The sequence below is a fragment of the Silurus meridionalis genome, chromosome 3 (genome assembly GCF_014805685.1).
Source record: "Silurus meridionalis isolate SWU-2019-XX chromosome 3, ASM1480568v1, whole genome shotgun sequence".
Classification (NCBI taxonomy): Eukaryota; Metazoa; Chordata; class Actinopteri; order Siluriformes; family Siluridae; genus Silurus; species Silurus meridionalis.
The window spans coordinates 4201026-4228328 of NC_060886.1; the positions used below are offsets into that span (position 1 = coordinate 4201026).

A 27303-nucleotide genomic window follows, 5' to 3' on the forward strand; every position below is an offset into this window, starting at 1 on the left:
AGTTACACATTCACCCATATTTATTAATTCATTTATTAATTTAATACTTATTTATTTTCCTTATTATTTATTTATTTATTTATTTATTTATTTATTTATTTATCTATTTATTTATTTATTTATTTATTTATTCATTCATTCCTTCATTCATTTATTAAACATTTCACCTTAACATTTCTTTTAACTATTTTTTTTTATGAATTTGCAATTAATGTAATTATTATTAATTTAATTGATTTTAATATAATTGATCATTTTTTTCTTTTATTTATTAAAACATAAATTAAAAAAATATTTCTTTAATTTAATTTAATTAATTTTATGTTATTTTTATGGGAATTCGTTTTTAAAAGCACCTCAAATCCCTTTTTCCATTAAATATTCTATGTACATCATCTACTGATTATTATAAATCTATTTATTTAATTATTTAATTATTGGTTTCGCTTTTTTCAATAATTATTTTAAATTTTTTATTTCAATGCGATTCATTTTGCACCTTAAATTTCCATGTCCATTAAATATGCTATATACGCAATTTAATTTGATGAGATATAATGCAAATGTCATTAATTATTATTTTGTTTTATTTTAAAGCAAACGAATCTGGAAATCACCCCAAATAATCTTGTATATAAAATATGCTAGATTCATAATCTAATTAGATTTCATTTACTGAATATAAATTGTCTAATTTAATAAACTAGTAAAACAAATCAAATGTATTATTTATCTTATTTTATTAGCATTATTTGTCTTTGTTTTTTTTATATTATTTAATAATAAAATCATATTATTATACTTCCTAAAATATAATATAATAATACAATTTGATGATTTATTTTCTTTAATTTATTTACTTCATTTATTCATTTGCAAAGCACAACAAATCACAAAGTCCATAAAATATACACTGTAAGTCAATAAATTCTTCTAGGCATGTTATAAATGAGTGCAGCTCGAGCTGATGATGTCATGTGTACACCCCAAACGATTTATTCACCTGCCATCCTTTCCAGAAAACCTGAAACCCCTATTTAGGTTAAACGCGAGACCTCATTTCATTGTGACTATAGAAACTGGCACCTCCGGCTACACCAAGATGGTCCATTTATTCTTTCTTCTCCACCTTCATGCAGGTGGCCTTCACCTGCATTCCTTCCATGGAGAGCTTCGTCTTTCCTTTTGCTCCCTTTTCTCCCTGCTTTGAGGAACGATTCCCTGAGGCAATTCCTGAGGAAAAAAAATGAGATCAGGTCCTTTTCACTTTCCTCTTTTTTTTTTTTTTTACCTCAGGTGGGGGTGTTTAGGAAGCACAGAGGTAATTGATGGTGAGTGTTTGGGGATGAGATTAAGATTCATGGTGGGAGTTGAGAGGGAGGGGCGAGCGGTGAAGGATACACCAGTGAACATTTGGACAATGCGCAAGTCTGTAATTGATGACGGCAGTCACCTGGTGCTGGAAATGTGCTGCTACAGTTGCAGTTACACCTGAGCGATGCCTGATCGAAGGGACCGCCCTTGAGGCATGCAGGGAGGATAAAAAATGAATGGAGAATGTTGGAGAGGAAGAGTGCAGTGGAAACACTTATCCAGATGTGCTCTCGCTAATGTGCACGCTCTGAAGGCTGTGTACGCCGTCTACGTCTCTTCTGAATAATTGTCCTTGTTTTTTTCTAACGACAGCAAATTGTGAAAGGAAACGGTGTGTCGTGTATAAGGACAAAAATCCTACAAAACGGTTGCTTAGGGTTTAATGTTTTTTTCAGTATTTAATCTAAATTGTGTCAAATTAACCCTTTTTAAATGGCAATCAACTCAAAATGTTCAATGTTGCTGAAATGTGGCATGAACATAAACATAGTGTAACAGTTATACATTGAAGAAGGAAGAAAGATGGAAGGATTTAGGAAGGAAGGAGAAAAGTAGGAAAATCGGACGGAGACAAAGGAAGGAAGGAAGGAAGGAAGGAGATGAAAGTAGGGAAGGACAGAAGGAGAAAATTAGGAAAGAAACATAGGAAGAAGGGGTGAGATGGAAGGAAGGATAAAATAGAAAAGAAGGAAGGAAGAAAGGAAGGAAGGAGAAAGGAGAAGAAAAATTTAAGTTTAAAGGGTTAATTAATGAAAGGATAAAATAGAAAAAAGGAAGGAAGAAAGGGGAGGAAAGAATGAATAATGGAAGGACAAAAGTAAAAAGGAAGGAAGGAAGGAAGGAAGGAAGGAAGGAAGGAAGGAAGGAAGGAAAAAATCAGAAGAAGAAGATGAAAGTAGGAGAGGACAGAAGGAGAAAAGTAGGAGAAAAAAGGGTGAGATAAAAGGAAAAATATAGGAAAGAAGGAAGGAAGCAGGGAAAGGAGGGAGGTATAAAGGAGAAGAAAAAGTTGGAAGGGTGGATATAAGGAAGGATAAAATAGGAAGAAATGAAGGAAGGAAGGAAGGAAGGAAGGAAGGAAGGAAGGAAGAGGAAAGAAGGAAAATGGAAAAACAAAAGTAGGAAGGAAGGAAAAAAGCCAGGATGGATAAAAGTAAGGGGACAAAATATGAAAAGGAAATAAGAAAGGAAGAAAGGAAGGAAGGAAAAAAACTTGACCAATGAATAAATGGTATCCACTTTTTAAAAATGATTGTGTTGTAATTAAACTCAAAGCGAAAACATAAATACTTTTGATTTGTTTTTCTCGACTATAAAAATAAAATGTTATCAAATGAAAAACTTGTATTAAGTTTAATTTAAAGCTTGTTTGTGTAGTTTTGTGGTATAAAATGATGAGCGCTGGGGTTTAGGATAACATCTGGTTTAGTGAAATCAAGTTTTAATTATGTATTTCTAACCAGTTTGGAGCTGAAAAGTCTTTATATATAACTGTGTAACGCTTTTCGAAGATGAAGCTCTTATAGGTTACTGAAGGGTTTATTCTCTCTGGATTTCCCAAGACTACAATGATGAAACAAACACAACCAAAAAAGAAAATCAGACTATTATTGGTCTTAGAATGTTATTGGTTATTTGCTTATTGAAATCAAAATGGACTTCCTGATTGTCAGATGTTAAACGATTCATCCAGCTCGCTAAAACTTTTTATACACAGTTTTGTCCCAGGATTTTGTGCAAATAGAAACTTGTGCACATAGGAACAAAAATAAAACCATTTCTGAAGAATTGGAATGTGGGTTTAGTTATTTGCTTCTGAAGAGGTTCTAGCAAAATTGGAGATCTCTCTGATAGAGACTTGTCCAATGCAATCCAAAGAATGAAACAATTTGATTCACTTGTAAAGTCAAAACATGGGAAAGGCGTGTCAGATATTGGTGGTTCAGTTTCTCTTCAAGGGATCGTTGAATATTTACAGGTTTCTATGGGGTACTTTTCAGAACAGCTCCATCCTCCTGATGTTTCATCACCAGAAAGCTGAAAGTTTCAGATCATCAGTTTGTTAATTATAAATTATTGTACATATTGTTTCAAGTGGATCACCACATTTTTTGCCTGATTTGAAGTTCCATTAAAACCTTCACCTTTTTCAATGCATCTACATTATTGCTTCTTCTCATCTCCTGCTTCTCAAAACCCTGACCTCAGCAACTAGCATTAATCCCACTGCATTTTGTGAAGGTTATTCCCCAGTGGGCGTGTGTACACTGTAAACTATTTATTTATTTCACCCCCCTCCCCCCTCCCATTAGTACATGACATGGATTTATGGCTACACAAGCACCCCAAAAATGGTTTTGCAGCCCCTGTGGGCCTTGATGAGGAAAGTGTTGTGTCAGCACACAGACTCGTCCTTGCCCTAAAGCTTAAACCACAGCTGGGCTCATGGAGTCCTGGCTTTTGGGCTTTCCTTTAGAGAATACTGCAAAAACGAAGCGCTTTTCCTTGCCAGTGCAACTGGATAGATTTCACACCGGAGGATGGTCTCTTCACTGCAGCTAGCTTTTCCTGCCAGTAAAGCTTCCTCCAAGAGCAAACATCACACAAGTGGACCAGGACTGGGATGTGCAGTGTTCTGGAAACATGGGTGCTTGAGGTTGAGTAGGCATTGGTGCAGGCACTCTAAGCAATGTTTTGTTACTAAAAGAAAAAAGACGATCAGACTATTGAGCTGGAGTGCAGCTTACATCATACTGGGAGTTACATCATAATTCTTTATTTAATTATATGATCTGAGACATTCTGGAAATGACAACTCATATTATTTACCATGACCTTAAAAACATGCACCTTCAAATATTATTCCTTAGTTTTTAATAAAAAGGTAGGAATGTAGAAAGAAGAAAAGAGAAATGTAAAAAAGAATGGAAGAGAGGAAAGGAAGAAAGGAGGAAAAAATGTGACGAAGATACAATAAATAAATAAAAACAGTAGGAAATTTTTTTATTAAACACTGGGTCAAAATAAAAAAGCTTGATGCAGGATATTTTATAAGATCTGTAATTTTATAGTAAACTATCTCATCATACCTGGCACACAATACTGTCATTTGCACTACCATGCACTCCCACACTTTATGTACATTACTGGTCTGTATCCCTATTTATTACCCACACTGTCTATACTGTCTCATATTGTCTGTATTGTCTTGTATAGTCTGTTTTTGTCTTGTTGTGTCTGTTTTGTCATGTATAGGTTTTTATTTATGTCTGTACTTTTGAGAGTAACAAACAGCTGGAACCAAATTCCTTGTGTGTGTCAACACACTTGGCCAATAAACCTGATTCTGATTCTGATTCTGATAAGAAGGTAGAAAGGATGGAAGGAAAGATGAAAGTAGAGATAAGGATGGATGGTGGGAAAAATTGGAAAGACAGATGAAAGGGAGGAAGAAAGGAAAGAAAGGAGAAAAGTAGGAAAAATAAGGACTTAAGGAAGGTAGAAAAGACAGAAGGAAGGAAGGAAGGAAGGAAGGAAGGAAGGAACAAGAAATGTGGAAGAAAAGTAGAATGGAGGAAGGACAAAAGTAGGAAGGAGAAATGTGGGGAAAAGGAGGACTGAAAAAGGAGGAAGGAAGGAAGGAGTAATGTGGGGAAAAAGTAGGAAAGGAGAAAGGACAAAAGTAGGAAGGAAGGAAGGAGGAATGTAGGAAAAGGAGGACTGAATAAAAGAAGGAAGGAAGGAGAAATATGGGGAAAAAAGTAGGAAGGAAGGAAGGAAAAATGTAGAAAAGAGGAAAGCAGGAAGGTCAAAAGTTATAAGGATTGAGGAAAATGGGAGAGAAGAAAGAATGGATGAAAGGAAGGTAAAGAATAAGAAAGATGTGCTGTATTCATGGTTGTTTGTGATTGAGTAGGCCTTGGTGCAGGCATTCGTTGCAATTTCTTGCTACTATAACAAATGAAAGGACAATCACACAAAGACTAATTGAGGGCTATAAAGCTATGAAGTGTCACATCATACTGGGAGTTACATCATAATTAATCCATTAACCATATGACCTGAGACGTCCTGGACCTGACAACTGATCTGAATTACAATGACCATACATTTCTCTTTGTTACATTTGGCTTCTTAACTTTGTGGACAATTGTGTGTGTGTGTGTGTGTGTGTGACATGTGGTTCGAGTAAAACTTTAATATCGAGGAAAAATGCTGGCAAAGACAAAATATTACACATCTGGCTTATTTTATTTCTGAACAATTCCCATCATTTCTAGCTAATACCTAACCTAGCAGCCTGTTTTATTTCAAATACTTGATTATAACCTTTTTACCCTAAAAGGTTCAAATTCGGTTCAATGTACAGGGCTAGCGATGGCACTTTGCATCTTTTAAACCATGAGTGGGACGGTAACAATATGGAAATAAACTGTGAAACCTCCTATCTAATGGAAGTGGATGAAATAAAAGTCGGTCCCCCCCAACGATTACAAAACATAGTATTATATATCAACGTATAATGTACAACCCTAATTTTAAAACAAGTGAGATATTGTGTAAAATGTACAGAAAAACAGAATGCCATAATGGCGTTCCTGGATCATGTTCACGTGTGGCTTCTTCTTTGCATTATAAAGCTTTACCCTGTAGTTCTAATCGACTCAGCAAAATGTGTTTAATGATTTCTGGTGATGTTTCTGAGCCCATGCAGTGCCTGAGGACCCCTAAATTACGGGTATCCAATAATGATTTTCACCATTGTCCCTGATTTCTTCAGATTCTTAGAATCTTTTAAGGATATTATGTACAGTAAATGATGAGATAGTAAAAGTCTGAGAAAAAAAAAAAAGCCTTATTATGAAATTCCACATTTTGTAGATGCAGTCTGTCACAGTTTGGTGAACCTTTGCCCATCTTTTATTTTATTTACTGAGAATATATATATATATATATATATATATATATATATATATATATATATATATATATATATAAAACGCATCGCTACACGTTGGATTGTTGTCAAAGTAATACTTTTTTATTGAAGCAAATAAAAATCCACACATTTTCATGTAAAGGATTTTTGCCAGTAGAGTGGTCTTTTGCAGTTGGAGTCTAGAATTGGTGTTATTATTAGTACATTTAGCTGCTTCCTGTATGACCTGCCTCATTTTCCCTTCGACTCGTCAAACATCCCTACAGCGTCGAATGTATAAATCAACCATCTGTAGTACGTAACCCATTACCTTCTCCAGCCTTCCTCAATGTGTTTTTCTTCCATTCTTTTCAGCGCTGACATTTACAGTTTGTCATTATGTCAGTTTATTTATATGCAGGAAACAACGGCGGCATGTATTGGTGCACCACAGTCATAAATGTTCAATTGTTAGCCTGTCGTAATCAGGTGAAAACATGGCTGGGTCATTAGAGGATCTCAACCGGAATGGCTTTGAGCAGAAGTCAGCGAACAGCTGGATTCTCAGAGCTCTCAAGTTTAGCTCTTGCTTTTTTTTTAAAACACAATAATAATACTTACAAATGCACAAAGGGTAATTAAGCTGATTCGTATTATAATAAGTTGAATTGTTGCAGTTATGTAAATAAAATTCCAGAACCAAAGCCAGAAAATATTGCTAGCTATTATATAAGATTTCATGGGTGAGTAGTGAATTCAATTCAACGACTTTTTATTTTTAAAGCGCTTTTAACAATGGAAATTGTTTCAAAACTTCTTTACACAGATAAAGAGGATATAAGGATGTATAAAAGTGAAGTGTTTGTAAGTTTGTTCCTTATCATCATGTTTATCTGTGGTGACTGTGGCAAGAAAAAACTCCCAGAGATTTCTGCCATGAGAAAGAAACCTTGAGAGGAACCAGAAACCTGATCTGAGGGAACCCGTCCTCATCTGGGTGGCACGGAATGTCCATTCATTACAGTTCCATCATTGTTGAGTGTGTACTGTTTAGTGATAGAAGCTTAACTGCAGAACTGCTCATGAAAACAGCAGTCCTAAGCCACTGTAGTAAACTTTGGATATTTATTACAATTCAAATCTATTTTCAAAGTCCTTGAGTTGCTCAGGAACTTCATGGTAACGATGGGAAGATCAGATCGTTTTAGTGGCTTGGTTCTTTGAATCTCATTCATCGAAATGTCATTTAGTTCATTTCATTTTTTGATCCTTTAATCACCTTCATAGCGTATAAGGGAGACACATGACACAATAAGGAACGACTCGGACTAGAAGAGTGGAGAGATAAACTATTCAATTACGCTTCCTGTCCAATACCTTTGCAGTATTTGCGATGAATGAATCACTCTTTGAGATGATTCGTTTTTCTGAGTCACATTAAAGACTCGTTCAAATGAACGACTCGTTCATGAACGATTTCATCGAACTTTAGGCAGTTGATGTGGAAGCATAGGAACAAAAAAAAAGTAGAGAAAAGGTCGAAGAGATATTCCATTACGAGTTGATAAATCAAATCCACTATCATTAGAATCATGATATAAGCAAAAGGAAAAATGTGAGAATTAAGATTGAAAGGTCCAAATGCTACAGTATATTTGGATCTGAAGGAGAAAGATTTGGCTACACTTCCTGTTCCTTCCCTGTGTAAATATGTCTGCGCTCAGCTGAGATAAACCTACAGCTTATTCCCTCAGATCCCTTTCAGGATCGGCTCTAGGCTCTTCGAAGTGTATTCTGCCCTGGAACATTGTTCCTCTCTGTGACACCAAAACCCTCAGGGCTTGAAAAGAGCCTGTGTGGGATTATGAGTAATGAAACAGGAGATGCGGTCAGTAGGAGCTCCACGCCGAACTGGTTGGAAGCAGTGATTAGTGTCCACATATGATCACCATGCTGGACAGAGTCAGAAGGAGCCAGGATGAGAGAATTATGGGTAATGTCATCACCCTGGTCTCTCAATGTTTTGCTGGATTCTGGTTGGCAATACTGAACAGAGAGTATCATGATATGTCTATAATAAGGATAATAAGATGCCCATCGGTGCATCTGCATAAAATTGTGATGCACTGATTAAAAAAACAATTTTTATAATTTAGAAAGTAACTAATAATTTGTGACCTATATTAATATGTAGATTAATTTTTTTCTCACTGAACTGTTTCTCGAGCGCGTTCTCTCAGCACTGCTGATGCTACGTGAATATGACGTATCGCAACGCTACGGAGACCGAGGCGTGTCCTGTGAGTCACATAGAATACAGATTAACATGGCAGAGGCAGAGCTGTAACTTCCTGGAGACACAACAGGAAAAGAGCGTCTGTTTTTATTTGTATTGGTATTTATTTTTGCACTACAAAGGCGTGTTTGTGAAAGGGCCATGCGCTGGAAGTGAGAAGGCATTTAAGATGATTTGCTTTCTGTCTGAACCAATGAAATGAAAGTAAACTATCTGTACCCTATTGAATTGCATAGCATCATGCTTTTCTATTGCATCATATTGCTTTGAATCACATCTCATCGTATTGGTAGCTGCTTTATATGTATCTTTAATGTAACGTATCGGTAAATATGCACATCCTTAGTATATAAACATCATCTTTATCATCTTGCCCTGTTGTTTAAAATAGCCCCACTTCAGTTATATCATAAACCCCAGAGCAGTGATAACACAAGCAGCTCCTGTTCTATTATAATATGAGCTGTGATTGATAAGAACAGGGAGCGTATTAACGTCTCTTTGCAGCACGCTAAAGTAATTGTCCTTAAATGACTCACTGAATCATTCTCCACTGTTCTTATCTGCGTGTCGGGATCTTAAAGTCGCATCGCACTGTGTATATACTGTAGGGCTGATCTGGGGATCATCAGGTATCAGCAAAACTGTTTTATTATCGCAACCCAAAGGGCAAAGTGCACTCAGACATAACCATGTCAATGTTTAATGTTAAATGCATATACTGTAAATTGAAAGTTTGAGTTTATACAAATGGAGTTGGAATAGTGAGCTATTAACTCTGGCACCACAACAAAATTGGAGCTACATATATGGGGAGGTGGTAGATTAGTGTTTAAGGCACTGGATTTTGTATCTGAAGGTCATGAGTTCAAATCCACACCAAGCTGCTCCTCCTGGTCTCTGAGCAAGACCCTTATCTTCTCAGTTGTTTAAATGGATAAATACCTCTGCCAAATACTGTAGAAGTACTATAGATGACCAAGCTGGGCCCCTAAACAAGGTCCTTAAACCCATAGCTGGTCGGAATGAGATAAATGCAAGTTTTGCAAAGCTCTGGATAAAGGCGTCTACCAAATGCCGTAATTTCAAGAAATACAATTTTATATATACATATATTGTTTCGCTCTAGATTTGTTTGTTTGAGAAGTAAATGGATTAATACTTTTGCTTTTCTCCCACACAGTTTGCAGTAATACACTTCTTGCTGTAGTCAAAAATCCACAATTAGCGGCTAGTCAGGCGGCTAGTCATGACTCCTATTTTAGAATCCTTACACTGGCTTCCTTTCAAGTTAGGGGTTGATTTTTAAATGACATATAAAGCTTCTGAAACTGCACACCAAGTAGTCACCTTCACTCTTCTCTGTTAATGTTGTTATTAGAAACGAGTTTATTCGAGGGACGCACATGTAGGATGTTTTGGAGACAAGGTGAGGGAGGTGCGATTGAGATGGTTTGGACATGTGCAGAGGAGGGACATGGGGTATATCTGTAGGAGAATGCTGAGGATGGAGCCACCAGGAAGGAGGAAAAGAGGAAGACCAAGGAGGAGGTTTATGGATGTGGTGAGGGAAGACATGCAGGTAGTTGGGGTGAAAGAACCAGATGTAGAAAACAGGGGGTATGGAGACGGATGATCCGCTGTGGCGACCCCTAATGGGAGAATCCGAAAGATGAAGAAGAAGAAGATATACTTAATTTTGTCTATATTTTAGTCTCAATACTAAAATAATATTAAGGCTTTTCTTGATTTGATCACTCTAAGACTTTGATGATTGACTCTTTTAAGAAGTAATGTATAAAAATGAACGAAAAAAACAATGCATCATTTTTTTTAAGTACGATTAAGTATCAAATATTACTGAAATATGACGCTAAATAACAATTAGAAATATTATTATTAAGCATCATATTTCAGTAATATTTGATATAAGCCTTTAAATGGATTTTTTTGTGCATCTTTACCAGCCCAAATATAAATTTCTCTGTCGTTACATCAAACTGTCAGACAGTAAGTATGGCCTTAATACCGCTTCTCACACAAACCTATCATAATAATGTAGTGTAACTCAGAAATCGATTTCAGGTGACGTATCCCCAGTCCCTTCCGATGCGCAGGGCCTACCTCATGACTTGCAGAAACGTGAACAGTACCCATACTGTATAATGTGTTTTATGAAAAACGAGAGCGTGTCTCCTCAATATGACACAATTCACATTTTCGGATCCTTTTTTATTTTTTTTCCCTTTTCATTCCCAGAAGAGGATTGCATACAGAAAAAGGAAGCTGATTCAATTTCAGCATCAGCTGTGCCTGGTTTAATCAAAGGAATCCCTCTCTTCTGCCACTCTCTTTCATGCAAACACACCACCCTGCTAGACGTTATCCCATCATCAGAACTCTTCTCTTACTGTGCATTTGTCAGGGGTGAGGTAAGAACCTCGACTGCTGTGAAGAAAGGAAGGGAAGCTATTCCTCTTCTGTGGCACGACAGTGACAGAAAAGCCTCGTGGCTGACTAGAGGGCAGGATGGCCAATACTTTACCAAAAGATCCTATGGGTACCAGCTGTGTCTGCCCTGTGTGTCTATTTGAGAAGAGGAGAAAGTTTGAGAGGAAGAAAAGGGAAAAGTAAAAGAGTGAGAGAGAGAAGCCTGGGAAGCTTATTCAACTTGACATGGAAGGAGAGCACACTGGTCCCACTTCTAATCTAAAGATAATGGCAAAGCCATTTCTCTCACCCTCTGCCAGGAAGTGTGGCCACACATACACTCACACACACTACATACTACAAAACTTCCCAATCCAGCTCTCTATCTATTAACATTCTCAGGAAAGGGACTTAAGTTTTTTATTTCTAATATTTCTAACAAGAGACCAAAAAAAAGGATTATACTTTTAATTTGTGTGGGCTGTTTCAAAAATGGGTTGCCTATTCCCCCAATTTTAACCTACAAACTCACCCCATGCGATTGGTCAATTAAGCAGGAAATCCAATCCATAGCACACCAAACAAAACGGTTTCCTCTCAATGGCTTATCGATCGCAGTTAAAAATCGCACATGAATCTAAACTCCTTCTCTGGTGCTGCTGAATTGATGATGGGAAAGGTCATGGCACTAACTAGTGATTTGACAAATGAAATAAAGTCGTAAATGTCACTTCTTCAGGTAAACACCGTTGGTAGGACTTCGAACCGGTTTGACTGTCGGCCAATGCTAAACATGTGAAAAAAAAAAAAGGTAATAAAATTCTGTGGTAACATTCGATTGAAGCGGAGTACAAAGCTAATGATGTGGTCTCTAAAACGTTCAGATGATTGGATATCTTTTAGCTAATGTGTATAAAAGAAAGAAATGCTAGATTAGCGTCAGTCAAGGGTCTGATGTCAGTAATTATGCCGTGTTTCTTAGCGTGCACTGAAAAGAGAAACGCTGTGCATGTTGTTCGCTAGCTTTTTTTGCTCAAGCCACACACAAATCGCACCTCTGTCCTGTTGTGTCATTTGTATATTGATTAAACACACGTTTTTGATGTACTTTTTGAATATGAAATCCCACATTTATCCTCCTTTGCTAGTTATAATAATAGTACTAACCTCCACTCTTTTGGGAAGGTGTAGCACTAGATTTTGTGGAGATTTTGTGCTCATTCCATGGACACCATGCATCGTAATTTCAATTTTTATGTTGATTTGTCTTGATTTTCTCGCAATCTTGACACAATCAGTTGTTTTCTGGTTTGTGATTTTTACATTTTTAACAAAAGTTGTTTTCTCGTGACTGCAAGTCCGCTGCCACAACTGTTTCAGGTTTATTATCCATGATGCTGCATCTAAAACATTTCTCCTGATCAGTACATGATTTTTCTGTGTATTCGACATCTAGAGGCAGCATCATCGCAAAATCATAGATAACAACCATAACCATTTGCAGCACGCATCCACGCATCCTCTGACACGTCCTTGTCTACGATGCTGCCTGCAGAATACACAGTTAAATGAATTACTGATCACGAGGAAACAATGTTATGTTAAGCTCACCAGAAAATGAAGTTGTGATCATGTGAAAACAATTGAAACAAATGGCCTCTTACGACTTCCATATTATTCAGCCACAAGGGTGTTAGTAAAGTCAGGTACTGATGTAGGTGAGAAGGTGAGGAGGTCTGGGGTGCAGTCAGCGTTCACATTCATCAGGTGTTCAATAGAGTTGAGGTCAAAACTCTATAGCAGGCCATTGAAGATCTTCTACTCCAACCATCCAATGTAAAGCATATCTTCATGGAGATCAATTTGTGCACAGTGTTTAAAACGCATATACCAATCTTGTGGTCAGGTGTCCACAAACCTTCATCCATATATTGTATTATTATGCTATTTTTTTTTTATTTTTAGATGGTAATTAGATGGTAGTTAGATGGTAGTCATGGTACACTGTGTCTCATTTGACAGAAAAAAAAAAATCTTTATAATCTTTATAATTTTTTTTTTCCCCAGTTTTACTGTGCTTGTGTTTAAACTTGCAGTGGTCTTGAGGCTAGTGAGCTAGCGTCTCATACGCTTCGACTCAAGATAAATCTTTCAACCTCGGAGGCACAGATTACACCGGAGTGATTTTAGTATTTTGAACATCTTGAAAATAGCTTCGTGGGTACTTTGATTCGGAATTCAAAACCATTCCTGCGTATATGTTGATGTAACATTTGATCTGAATTTGTAACCTTAGCTGTCCATCAAAATGGCATGGAAAAAAAAGGCGTTTTGTTCCGTCTCTTTACTTAATCCAAAGTTTCTTTTGAGGTCTTTGTAATCCCTGAGCCACTTGGTCTGGTGGGATTTCAGCAGAAGCGAAATCTCTTATCCGTTAATGAGGTGATTAATGCCTGGACCACCTGCTGGGTATCGAAAGCACTTCTTTGTCTCATCCGAGCGCATACTCATGCATATCCCTCCGTACCACCCTTTATTATTTATTTATTTTCTTCTAAACCCCAGGCTTATAATCTTCTCATTAATTAAATATACGACAGAAAAAAAACAGATTTATGATTCACTGCTTTTATCCATCATGTCTGGGATGATAACCAAAACAACAACAAAATAAAAAAAAGAAAAAAAAGAATCTGAAACCCTTGACAATGTGAAGGGGAATAAAGCAGTGGAAATAAAGCCGTCGGTGCCACGCTGACATCTCCGTGCCTGGTGCTGTGTGTGGAGATTCACCGAGGAGATGGAGCTTTCATCCTGTTTTGTCTGGAAGCAGATTAAGCAGCGGTGCTCACAAATAGAGACATGACTCGGAATAATTACCCCATGTACCACTTGAACCGCGTGCTCAAGGCTACATTTTGAGATTTTTAGTTGGCGTGTCCAATTTATCGACTACCTACGTATATAAAAAGACAGCATGGAGAGTCCATGAATAAAAATATAGGGAAGCGATCACTGGTCTGGGTTCATTATGTTGCTTAGACCTGCTACTATATAAAGATTTTGTGCAAACTTTGTGTTTTTTTTTTAACTACAAAGTTGAAGGCACACAATTGTATAAGACGTCTTTGTATGCCGTAGCATGAAATTTTCCTCTTCACTTGATCTAGCAGATCCAAAACCAGTTCCTCCTTTGTGGCACAAAGCCAGCTCCATGAAAATATGGTTAAATGGGTTGGCGTGGAAGAGCTTCACTGGTCTACTATGAGTCTGGTTCCTCTCAAGGTTTTTCTCTCACATCATCTATTGGAATATTTCCTTGCCAATGTCACCCCTGGATTGCTCATCTGGGATAAATACACATAGCTCACTTATATTTACATTTTTGTTACATTCTATAAAGCTGTTTCGAGACAATGGCCATTGTAAAAAGCACTATAGAAACAGAATTGAATCGCCAAGCTGCCACTCTTTGGTCTTTTGAGAAAGGCCCTTAACCCTCTATGCTCCAGGGGCGCTGTATCATCTCTGACCCCGGCTTCTCAACATCACTGGGATATGCAAAGTTATATGCAAATTCAAATTTCACTGTGCTGTAATGTACATGTGACAAGTATAAAGCAAAACCTTTTAATAATTATCCCAGAGACTTGCTTCTTGGATCAGACTGACTGAAAAGTTAAGAAGGTTTTTTTTTTTTTTGGATAAACAAAATGCAAATAAAGGGGTCAAAACCTAATGAAAATGTGGTAGACAATTTAAAAGGATCAGAATTCAGAATTTTCGTGAAAAAAAAATGCTGTACAGATGATATTAGAACTGCAAACCGTACAAATGGCAAGACTTCGTGACACAATGATTAAAAAAAGCTTGAAGTACCAATTCTAGTTAGCTGGAAAAATTGGAAATGTCATAAATGTCGTGAATGAATTTTTCACTAGCCCTTTTCATTTTCCTCTACCTTAACCTTAATCCAAAGTATTTCTAAATGCTTAGCCTGTGTGAATTGTCTGTTGGATGTTCAATGTTCATGGAGTCTCCCACACAGGATTTTGTCAGCTGTGCTAATATAAAGCGCCCCCTTTCCCACCACCACCACCACTGCCTTGCCTCCGCTCCCCATGAGCCTCGATCCTATAGTTCCTGTGTAATATCAGCCCTGATGCCTTGAGGGTGCAATAACTGTTTATTACCAGCAACCGAACTTTATAATCCCTCCCTCCCTCTAATGCATGCTAACACTTATTGAAAACTCAGAGGCCAACAGCTGACCTGTACACGCTTCCTTTCATTCCTTAATTTTGTTCAGTATTTTTTTTTTCCCCACTCTCTGTATGTCGCAATGAAATAAGGGTCCGGAGGTATTATTTGCACAAGGTCTTATTTGTTTCCACAGAGATGGCTACATTGAAGATGAGAGTTTTGTTATTCATATTCTTTCTTTTCTTTTTTTAATGAAAAAAAGCAGAAAGGAGGAACAATGGCTTGACACGGTGAAGGGCAATATAAGTTTTGGAGCTCTGAGCCGTCTTCATCAGAGATTGTATAGAAAAAAATAGACATTCTTGAATAAAAAAATGTAATAGAGAGGCAGAGAAAGAGAGAGAAGAGTTGTTGAGTTTTGTTGTATAATGTTACTTCCAAACAATTTTTTAAGATCGTGTAAGGTTTTTGCTTAATCTGTACAAACGATGTCAAAGACCTAGCTCCGAGGAAAACTAGCTCAGAGGAAAACTAGCTCTGTGTCGCCTTGAGTCGCCTCACATCGCAACACACAGACATGACTTTTTCCAGTAAAACACAACAAACACATTAGCTTTACACACGTGAGCAACAAACGTAATGGCGGTTTACAGATATAAAATACAGACAAATAAAAAAAATACCTCATTGGCTGCATGCTGTAAGAAATTAAAATAGTCTTTAAATCTTCCTTATGATAGTTCAAGTCATTTTATGACTAGAACAGACTATTAGCGGAGCATCCATAATGTCCGTGCGAGCCACTAGCTTTCTTGACTGAAACCCGCCCGTACAGTCTTCTGCACACGACCCCCCGAAACAAGGCTTCTAACAAAAGTACCGCAACATACATCAAATAAAACAATGTACAAAAGTCCAAATAACAAACGCAGCTTAACTTTAATTAAAGGTGATTTTACAAAATGTAAAAAAGATCATAGAAACTGTACAAATAATATAAAGGCAGCAGTTACAGTACATACAGCCGTCGGCCAACTAGCGTGCACGTTCTGCGCTTGTGTCAGAGAAAGTCCCATACCAGCAGGGGGCAGCAGTCTGTACTCGGCATTGAATATGTAAAGCAATCAGCATTCAATCATGTTGGCAATTGGCACTGGCATTTCTAGCCCTCGGTCTTGTCAAGCAATATAATAACTAAATAATCCTCTCTTCAATTGAGGTGAAAGGACAAGTAGCAAGAATGACAAGGAGTATCTGTGTGTTTTCTTTTCACTCCGTCGTTGTTTGCTTTCAATGGTTCCACTTTTTCGTGTGCTTATTCGCTAAGCTGAATAGCCAATCGGAGTTCTCTTTCTCGCCAACATGCTGCTGATTGGACATGCAGAGTCAGACAAAAACCTGACAACATTCAACTAGAGCCAACGTTGCGGAATACACCCGGAAAAACTATAGCTGACCGACGCTCATGCTGGCTTTCCTGTCACCATAATATCTCTAGTGTAGATGGGTGTGGTCAAATTGTACCATACACTCCTGCCTACAAAGGGGAGAATGGCTGCATAGGAATTGCTGGGTAACTATTATTATACTGGTGTATTTTGAATCCGACTGCACCGATTAGTAGCCAGTGTGAGCTTTTTCTGCCATTGTTTAATTTACAGAGAGCCTGTTGTTGGCTCTGTCTGTTTCTCTCTCGGAGTCTCGCTCCACTCTCCCCGACGCCGCAGGCTGTTGTGACAGCAGTTCGGTGGAGCGTGAGAGTACGGGGTTTATTCTCCTGTGCTGTCGGAGCCTGCCGGGCAGCGCCAGCTGATGCTACAGATGGCAGATGTCTTTGAGTGCTCAAAACGGCATGATGGGTGGAAAGTGGCTGTGTTTAATTACTTGTCAGGTTTGATAGGATGAACCTGTAGGACGAACCCAGCTGTAACATGTTCAACCAGGGCGCGTTTGCCAACCATCCATATACAACTGTGGGAATCGCCTGTTTCGACTCGGTCTGCCGTTCGCGCACATTTTTGGCCGGCGAGCTGTGAACGATTTGATCAATAGAGAAAGGAAAGCACTTTATGCTCAATGTCACAATCAATAGCTGAGCCATGGTGGAATAGTCGTCGAGCGGTTGGTGACTCCAAGGCTTGTCACGTTGTCAAAACGCTCAACAGTCAGTGTTGGGAATTTGATTGTTCAGCTCTATGATGTGGCATCGAATTTTCGAGGCTCTATTTACAGGAATGTACAATAGTTATCTATGTTTACACACTGTCACCTTCAAAACAGTCCTTTTGAACAGCAATACAGTGCTCCCAGAGTTCCTGACACTTCTGGAATGTGTCCTGGAAGTCTCTTTTTCGAAGCGTGTTAAGCACCTTCTGCAATTCACACTGAATTTCCGAAATGATGTCAAAAAACCTGACCTTTGTGCTGGATCATCATCTTTAGAAAGAGGGCGAAGTCCGCAAGAGCCAAATCTGGTCAATGCCCTTGTGCACAAAGCCAGCTCCATGATGATATGCCTTACATGAGTTGGAGTGGAAGATCTGCTATAGAGTTATGACCTCAACCCTATTGAACCCCCAACCTCCTCACCTCACCCACATCAGTACCTGGCATTACTAACATCCTTGTGTCTGAATGGGCACAAATCTTCAGAAAATCTAATGGAAGATTGTCTCGGAAAATTTGGAGATTATTATAACAATAAAAGGAGGTGGAATGAGATTTGATATACTGATCGAATTGTGAGGTCTCCCCAAACTTTTGTCTATAGCATTTGTCCATAACAGTATTATTATTATTATTATTATTATTATTATTATTATTATTATTATTATTATTTACAGGTCGAGCTGATCTCATGAGAAATGTTTATATGTGTGTATATTAGCTATTATTTGAATCTTAAACCTTATGTATATTTTTCCATCTATTGCCAAATTGTTAGCGATTCACTAGTATGCAACTGTTTAGATTCTTGGTGTGTGCATTCTTCTGCACACTGAGTTTATTAGGTGTAGGAGAAGTCTTTCTAATTCTATATACGCCACCAAGGTTTGTGTAAAATACCTAAAATTGCTGTCAATTTCTTTCAGAATGTAATCTCTTCATCTTTTTCTTTATTTGTCTTTCTGTCTCTATGCAGTGTGCACTGGCACGCAGAACAAGCTGAGTACCCTGTCGGATCTAGAGCAGCAGTACCGGACCCTGCGCAAGTACTATGAGAACTGCGAGGTGGTGATGGGCAACCTGGAGATCACCAGCATCGACCATAGCCGCGATCTGTCATTTCTCAGGGTAGGGAAAGAATTTTCTGCTCATCCACTTTCATAATTACTTATAAAACACACAAAAAAAATTCAGATGGACATACAGTGATTTCTTATACACCTGAGCAGGTAAGGGTTAAGGGCCTTGCTCAGGGGCCCAGCAATGGAAGCCTTGGTGGTGCTGAGATTTGAACTCATGACTTGCCAATCCAAAGTCCAGCACCTTAACCACATAATAATTCACAGTGGCAGGAAGAAATTGTCCAGTGTTCCCAGACAATCAAAATTAGCTACTTGTGTCAGCATATGTATTCATATTTATGATTTTTTTCTCTGCGATATTCTATCTATCTATCTATCTATCTATCTATCTATCTATCTATCTATCTATCTATCTATCTATCTATCTATCTATCTATCTATCTACATGGGCATGACCTCATAATTAGTCGCTACCACACATAACAAAGAAGAAGCATTTTGTCATCATTCCAGAGTCCAGAAATAAAGTACAAAAAAAATACTAACCTGAGCAGTTGAGGGTTAAGGGCCTTGCTCAAGGGCCCAATAATAGCAGTTTGGTGGTGCCGAGTTTTGAACTCATGACATTACAATTTCAAGGCCGGCACCTTAACCAATGAGTTAGCAGTTATCATTGCGAATGTGCAGATGAAACTTAGCTAATACCAAGTATGTAGTAAGAAAGATACAGTGCCCCTGGAGCACAGAGGATTAAGGGCCATGCTCAGGGGCCACAAGAGTATTGTGCCACCTCACCAAATATGGGATTAGATTGTATGGTAGTATGGTAGTGGCTAATTACGAACTCAGAGATGTAGCTGAGGTCGAGGAACTGGTACTTATTTAGGTTTGACCTGAGACAGTGCTGCTGTGAGATGATGTGGACTTCCATTTTATTAGAATATTTGCATAAATTGTAATTTTTTTAAAGAGTCTTTTAATTATATTTTCGGCTGAAAAAATGTTTTAGAGAAACCGGTAGAGATTTGCTGCCCTGTGAACAGCACATGTTCTGTGTGGGCTTGTGAAGTGCGATCTCTTTCTAAAAAAAAAGAGTTTCTTTTGTGGGTCATTTTGTGAAGAAAATTGGTAAAATATTGAATTTGGATTTATTTTGGAGCTCAGTAAGGCAGTGATTAGGTCGAGCTGGTGGAACCATTAATGATTGACAACAGAAAGGAGAAGAAAAACAAAACCAACAGTATTATACTTTTTTTTTTCATATCTGTATTTGTATCAAATTCTAATTTTATTTGATATGTGCTAATATGTTTCTTCAGTTTCGGGTACACGCCTAGTTAGAACGGAGGTGATCGCTGGATTTGGTAATCTGAGGCAGAAAACTAAAGAGAGAATTGAAGTGCATTTGGGGTAATTTGGCATTTGACCTTGTCAGTTTCCTGATTGCCTTCTTCCTTCAGTCTGGTGTCAGGTCTTGTCAGACGAAGGGAAATCAGGCGAGGGTTGTTTAGTAATGGGGCAGTGGAGAAAGGTCAGCATTCTTTTCTCCAAGAAGTGTAACAGTCAAAAAAAAAAGGAAAATGTCTGGATGTGTGGTGTATGTTTCAACATGGTGGCAACCCCTGCTGACCTGCCTTTCACCTCCAGTGCTTGGTTGACTAATTTGGACTCAGTCCACACTGACTAAGTTCGATTGATTCGAGGATGGGCCGAAACAGTGAAGCCCTGCCGGGCAGTAATTGTAGCTGAGTTGCTAACAGTCTCGATCTTGGCTGGCGTCTGGTTACTCCCGCAGTGCTGCACACAAAGCTGAGGTCAGTAGCTGGGAATTCAGGTTCGGACTTGGATTTTATAAACTGTAGCACACACAGTTGATAAAACACAGCGCAGTATAACACAGTAACTAGCTCACACACACACACACACACACACACACACACACACACACACACACACACACACACACACATACAGAGCATGTTCGTAATCAACAGGACTGTGCTGACTGGAAAGTGTTTAGCATCAAGCAGATTGTATAAATCCTAGAACGTGAGTGTGTCGGTTGTCATGGAAACGATAAGCTTTGGTGAAATTTCTACAAATTGCATCATGCATAATTAAGATATTTTGAATGAAGCATAGTTTCCCACTTCAAAACATTTCATATGGCATTTATTTTTTCAATAGAACCCTAAATACAAAAATTAAACAGCATTATTATTATTATTATTATTATTATTATTATTATTATTATTATTATTGCAAATGCAAAACTTTCAGATATTACATTTTAAATCAATACCATCAAAACAAACAAATAAACAAATAAATGCATTAATAATAATAATAATAATAATAATAATAATAATAATAATAATAATGTTGCAAAAGCAAAACATTACACATTACTTTTTAATAAACAAACAAATTAATTAATAAAAAACATGCATTATCATTATTATTCATTATTATTATTATCATCATTATTATTATTAATATTATTATTATTTTTGTGCAAAGAGCACATCATAATGTAGTCACTCAAAGTTTTGAGCAATTTAGTAAAATAAGTAAGAAAGTAAGTAAGAGACATTTTTAATTTATGTATTATGTATTTTTTTTAAGAAGAAAAAAAACTAATTCGGAAAAAGAATGAAAAAGTACTATAGGAGAGAATAAAAGAAAGTAAAACAAAGAAAAAGAAAAAAAGAAAAGTTAGCATAAAAAATCTGCACTGGGAGAGATTCTATAAATGTTTTAATAAAATAAATCAAAGTAATAGGAATATGAAATTTACAGAATTCTGGAATAATGGACTAAAGATGAAAATGAATCTATATCTATACCGGATCAGTGTCCTTTCCAGTGAAATGTTGAATCACACTAAACCAATCCAGCATGTCTAATTTCCTTATGATTTTCCAGTTGGGACTTCTATAAGGTTGACATTTGCAGATGTGTCGAGGTCCAGATAAAAAGACATGCAGTGAGATACACCAGTTCAAAGCCATTAAGGGCTTTTTAAAGCAGGAGAAACTGTTCTATCGTCTATCCCAGAAGATGGTGGTGAGATGAACGTGTTATGCAAGCTCCTGTTATGTGAGGAGATCTAACCTTGTTAAATAACAGGAGAAATGAAGCTCTGCATTGTTTCCACTGACAAAAGGGTATTATTTGATCATGTATTTTTGAAGTCTTGGATTTAAAAAAGAAAACGGTACACAGTGACCTGAGTACTGGATCAAACCGGGACCTGGTGCTGTGAGGCGGCGGTGTTAGCCAATCATGACTCACACAACTTCCTAAACTTAATCTACAATACTTTAATAAATCTAAACTAATACAAGTTTGAATATATGAAGATGGAGGATTTTATGTATGTTTATTTATTTATATAAACTTAGTGTTATATAAAAATCTGCATATTAGATCCAATTTCTTATGGATTAGATTTGATCAGATTATTTATAGAATCTTATTACGCATAAGACCTGCGCATTAGAACAGATTATACCTAAAATTACTCGAGATGCGCATATTAGATCTGATTACTCAAAAGATCTGATTACTCTATAGATTTGCACATAAGATTTTATTACTCAGAAGATCTAAGAAGAATAAATACTTGTAAAATCAAATGACTCATCTGCACTTAAGATCTTATTACTTTTTCCATCTGATTACATAAGTTCAGCCAATTAGATCTGAATACCCACCCAAAAACACCTAATTACAAGAAAGATCTGCACATTAGATCTAATTACCCAAAAGATCCGATTATTAGATCAGATTACCCAAAAGATCTGATTACAAGAAAGATCTGCACATTAGATCTGATTACCCAAAAGATCTGATTATTAGATCAGATTACCCAAAAGATCTGATTACAAGAAAGATCTGCACATTTGATCTGATTACCCAAAAGATCTGATTATTAGATCAGATTACCCAAAAGATCTGATTACAAGAAAGATCTGCACATTAGATCTGATTACCCAAAAGATCTGAATACAAGAAATATCTGCACATTAGATCTAATTACCCAAAAGATCTGATTATTAGATCTGATTACCCAAAAGATCTGATTACACGAAAGATCTGCACATTAGATCTAATTACCCAAAAGATCTGATTATTAGATCTGATTACACAAAAGATCTAATTACATATTAGATCCTCTTCGAAATTTCTCCTGTTTTATTCGAATGATATTTTCATTAACACATTTTTAAAAATGGGATAATCGAAGGTGAGCTGTTCACATCCAAAACAGATCCAAATAAACAACAAGCACATCTTTGAATTTTGTAGAACAGTGTAATTCGGTTGTGTTAATATGTAGCCAAGAGAACTGAAAATCAATGGTAATAATAAAAATATTTGGAGTTGACGCAAACAGCCCATCGCAACTTCTGACCCGGAATGGCAGAATGTGTCACATATGTCTTATCTTTCCTCACTCCAGGCTCTTCTCTAATTGTCTGCCTAATGATGATGAGATGATAATGGAAATATTTACAGTTTCCGCCTGCAGACGGTGGCAAGTAATTAACCACACATCAGCCCATTAACTACTGCGGAAGCAGAGCAGGCCTGAGTCTCAGCAGCCCAAGAATGATGCCAGAATGAAAGAATGAGTACGGCTGTGGAGCTGTGGGTCACTTCAAGTGGGATGTGGATCACGCTCGCACACATAGCGCAAAAAAAAAAACTGTAAAAAAAAAAAAGAGATGCAGTGAAAAGCGTGATCTTAGATCTCACAATAATGAAAAAAAGAGAAAGAGAGAGAAAGGAAAAAAAGGAAGGAAAAAAAATCTACCTACAGGGTCTGAGCAAAAAATACCCCGAACGAGAAATATAGAGATGCTGTGAGGACTGAATTACAGATCTTAATCATATGGATGGTTTAATTCATCAGCCCCAGAGGCAGTCAGGAAGATGGACTCCATTTAACACCAGAGCTGCTCTGGCTTTTTGGGAGGCAGCCATCAATCTCAGGCTATCTTTAAAAAATAAAGCGCCAGTTTCCATCACCCGGGAGACAGCCGGAGAACAGGTGGAGTGATCTCACCTCCCAGCCTCGCCTTTTCCGTCTTTTTCCTCCTCAAGGTGAAGTTTTCCCTAAACAGCACCGAAGCCTCTGGGAAGCGTATTATTAATGTCTTTTAAAAAACACTAATAATCTTTTACCAAAAATACACACTGCACTCTGGCCTCTTTCCCCGCTGCCTGGCTTTCTGTGTTCTCAATTAACATGTTCAATTAACCCGCTGTAACCGGCAGCCTCGAGACAAAACAAAAGACCTCGAACGGGTTCTGACAGCCGTCCGTACGGAACGTGACACGTCTCAGACCTCTGCAAAATAAACAGAAAATGTTCAGTATTGGCTTTGTGGTCTTACAAGGAACAGGGTGGAACAGAGACGCTGGGAAAAAAAAAACAACACAAGGGCACCATTTGCTGCTGTTAAGATGTGATTAGCCTTCGTTTGTCAACTCCGACGCATCTCGAACTGCAATCCCATTGGTCAATTATCCCGTGGGGTGCCAATGGAAACAATACGCTTTCGTTTTAGTTTTCCTAGCATGTGGTAAGCGGATATTATCATTAGTAGTGTTTTGTCCAGAACTAAATGCTTTTTTTTATTATTATTATTTTGCTAAGCAGATATATAGCATCCACCTATAGTTCCATTTCAGGAACTCGAGCTGTATCGGAACGCTTCTGGAGCGCAATGCGTTCCAAGGCAGCCTATCGTTCCCTCAAGGAACTAGTGTTACATACGTAACCTAGAGACATTTTTATTATTATTCTTTTATCTTTTAGACATAAATTGTCTCAAAGCAGCTTTAGAGAGATGAAGAGGTTATGAAATTGTATAAAAGACTTTAAGTTTAGTGCCTATAAGTTTGTTCTTCATCCTCAACATCGAATGTCCATCCATTACAGTTCTGTTCAGTGATAGGAGCTGTTCATGCAACCTGTGGTCCTGAACCATTGTAGTCTCAGTGTTCTTGAGTTGCTCAGTAACTTCAAGGATCTTTAAGCTGTTGAGGTGAAACCATCCCCAGATGCAAGAAAAAGACAAGACACAGACACTGTTTGTGTCCTTCGACAGATAGAGAGATAGAAAAAGATCTCTACAAATAAAACTGAATTGAATTGGTTCTTTTATTTAAAATTAAAAGTCCTGATAAGAAACTATAAAGGATGATCCTTTAACTCCATACCCAATTATGCTTTTGAGATTAAGAAGAATCATCAAACTCACTCAGACATGGTAGGAAACATGTAAAACTCCATACAAAGATCAAACTTGGACTACTGGAGCTTTGAAGAAACAATGCTAGTAGCTATGCAACTGTGCCACCATTAGCATTAGCACTTTTATTTAAAAAAATAATAAGAAAGAAAGAAAGAAAGAAAGAAAGAAAGAAAGAAAGAAAGAAAGAAAGATAAAAGTTGGTGGAACTTGAGAATACAGCATTCATTATGATCAGTGAACATAAGCGTTCTACAAGACAGAAGGATCACAGTAGGATGTCCAATGTTATTGCATCTTTGATCAAAAAGATCACGTTTTGGGGGAAACACAAACTAAAAGAGAGTCGATGGAGTTTCTTCATGAAAGCTTCGTCACATCCTATTACCTTTAACAGCATGATGTGAGCAATTGAGTCATATAATATGCAGAAATCCAATCTATTGTGACACTGCTTTTTTTTATTTATATTTTTTGGGGTGGGGTACAACAAAGTAAAAAAAAGAAAAATATATACTTCAAAAGTAATTTTTGGCAAAGTGCAAGTGCAATTTATTAGCATTACTTGTTTCAATTGAGAAGTAAATTATCATATACAATTTGAAGAATTCAGGATTCTTTCTGAAATGTACAGTATGTGACATTTTTAAGAGTTTTCCTACTTTTATTTCATATATATATATATATATAAAGATTGTTGATTCTTCTTTATTCCACTTATAGAGCCAATAACATTTACATTCACCAACACTTTCTGGCCAATCAGAATAAAGAATTCTTTGTTGTGGTTTGTTCGTAGACCCATATCTGTTTCAGCATAACAATACCCTTGTGCACAAAGCCAGCTCGTTGAATATACCGTATTTTCCATACTATAAGCCGCTACTTTTTTCCCACGCTTTGAACCCCGCGGCTTAAACAATGAAGCGGCTAATATTTGTTTTTTTTTCTGGGTTTTCCCGATTTCACAAGCTTCAATCCAAAAAACTGAGCCCCATAACATTAGACCAATGAAATTGCAGAACGGGTTCAGGTGAACCAATGAAACTCTTTATATTAAATCAGATGCACTCCCACTGAATCGGGCCGCACCACATCATAAATATGGATGAGGTTTGACGTTTGACCTGCCTCTCACTCGGACTGTCTACAGGAAATGCGAATCATTCGTCACGCTGAAAACAACCGGGCATGAAAACACACTTCACCTGTGTTCTGAGCTGCACGGCATCGGGAGAAAAGCTTCACCGATGGTGATTTTTAAACACACGACGATGCCAAAAGATAAACTCAAGAGAAATTGTTGTGAAAGGAAGGAGGAAGACAGTGAACAATGACTTTCTTGGTAGGCTACTGTTTAGATACAAGCTGTGTAACAGACGCTGTCTTTCGTTAAAGTCTGTGTAAAGTTCATTAGTTTCAGTGCGGCTTATTTATGTTCAAAATAAAAATCTTTGTAAAATTCAGTGGGTGCAGCTTATATTTCGGTGCGCTTAATAGTCCGGAAATTACGGTATGCTTTACATGGGTTGGAGTGAAGGATGTCCTGCTAAATACCTCCACACCTCACCTACACCAGTACTCGACCTTACTAACACCCTTGAGTCTGAACAAGCAGAAATCATCTCAGAAATGTGGAGATTAATATAACAACAAACAGGGGTTAGATGCAGAATGGGATGTCTTATGGTGAGGTGTCCCCAAACTTTTGTCCATATGGTGTATATCATTTGTTTAAGTAAAGATCAGCAAAAATGTAATCCATCTTTCAATGTAATCTGATCTCATTAGAAATGTTACAGAAAAGTTTTCTGTAATATTAGAAGAAAGACAACAGAAACTATTACGTTGCTGTTTTCAATTGCATAACTGTTTTGGTTCTCTAAAAGCTTACATTTAGTCCTGACAATGTCAAAAAACATTTATAACATTTATAATTTGCTTGCATATATAATGTGGAGTTCATTTCCTCACAGAAAACATCACCATATCATCATTCAATATTAAAATTATAGCAGTTTTAATCCATTTGTTTAGAACCATAAAAATCACTGTGTAATATGTTCCTATTAAAAAAACCCAATGTTTTAGAGTTTATACAAAATGAACGATTGACGATGAAAATGAAAACACATTTTATACTTTAACCAATTCTAGAATTCAGCAAAATTGTGATATCTATATACATCGGCCAACTATAACATTTAAACCACTTGCCTTATATTGTGTAGCTCCTCCTTCTGTCACAATACAGTTCTGACCCTTTGAGGCATGCACTTTCAAGATTTTAAGTTGAAATCTGGGCCTATATGTTTATCAGAGTTTGAGATCTGCAGAATTTACATCTATATTGATGGCATTTTGCTAATTTTCTTACCCTCCCGCATATACTCACTATCTCCCTCCGGTCGTTCATCAAAATTAACCATTAAGGCCCACGCTCAAGATCCCAGGAGTGGCAGCCTGGTGGTACTGGGATTGGAACCCACAACCTCCCAATCAGAAGTCTTATAGTTTCACCACTGACCTAACACTTCCAATCAGAGGCCAAGTCAACATCTTGAGCCCTTC

At 37.3% G+C, this 27303-nt stretch overlaps 1 protein-coding gene across 1 annotated transcript in view; it reads left to right on the forward strand.

Annotated features, from left to right (window-relative positions):
• The window catches only part of LOC124383122 (receptor tyrosine-protein kinase erbB-4-like), a 415468-nt gene that overhangs the window by 172585 nt on the left and 215580 nt on the right, over positions 1 to 27303 (forward strand). The window contains exon 2 of the mRNA XM_046845511.1: positions 18364 to 18515. Within this exon, the coding sequence (XP_046701467.1) occupies positions 18364 to 18515 (152 nt within the window). The remainder of the gene's footprint in view (positions 1 to 18363; positions 18516 to 27303) is intronic.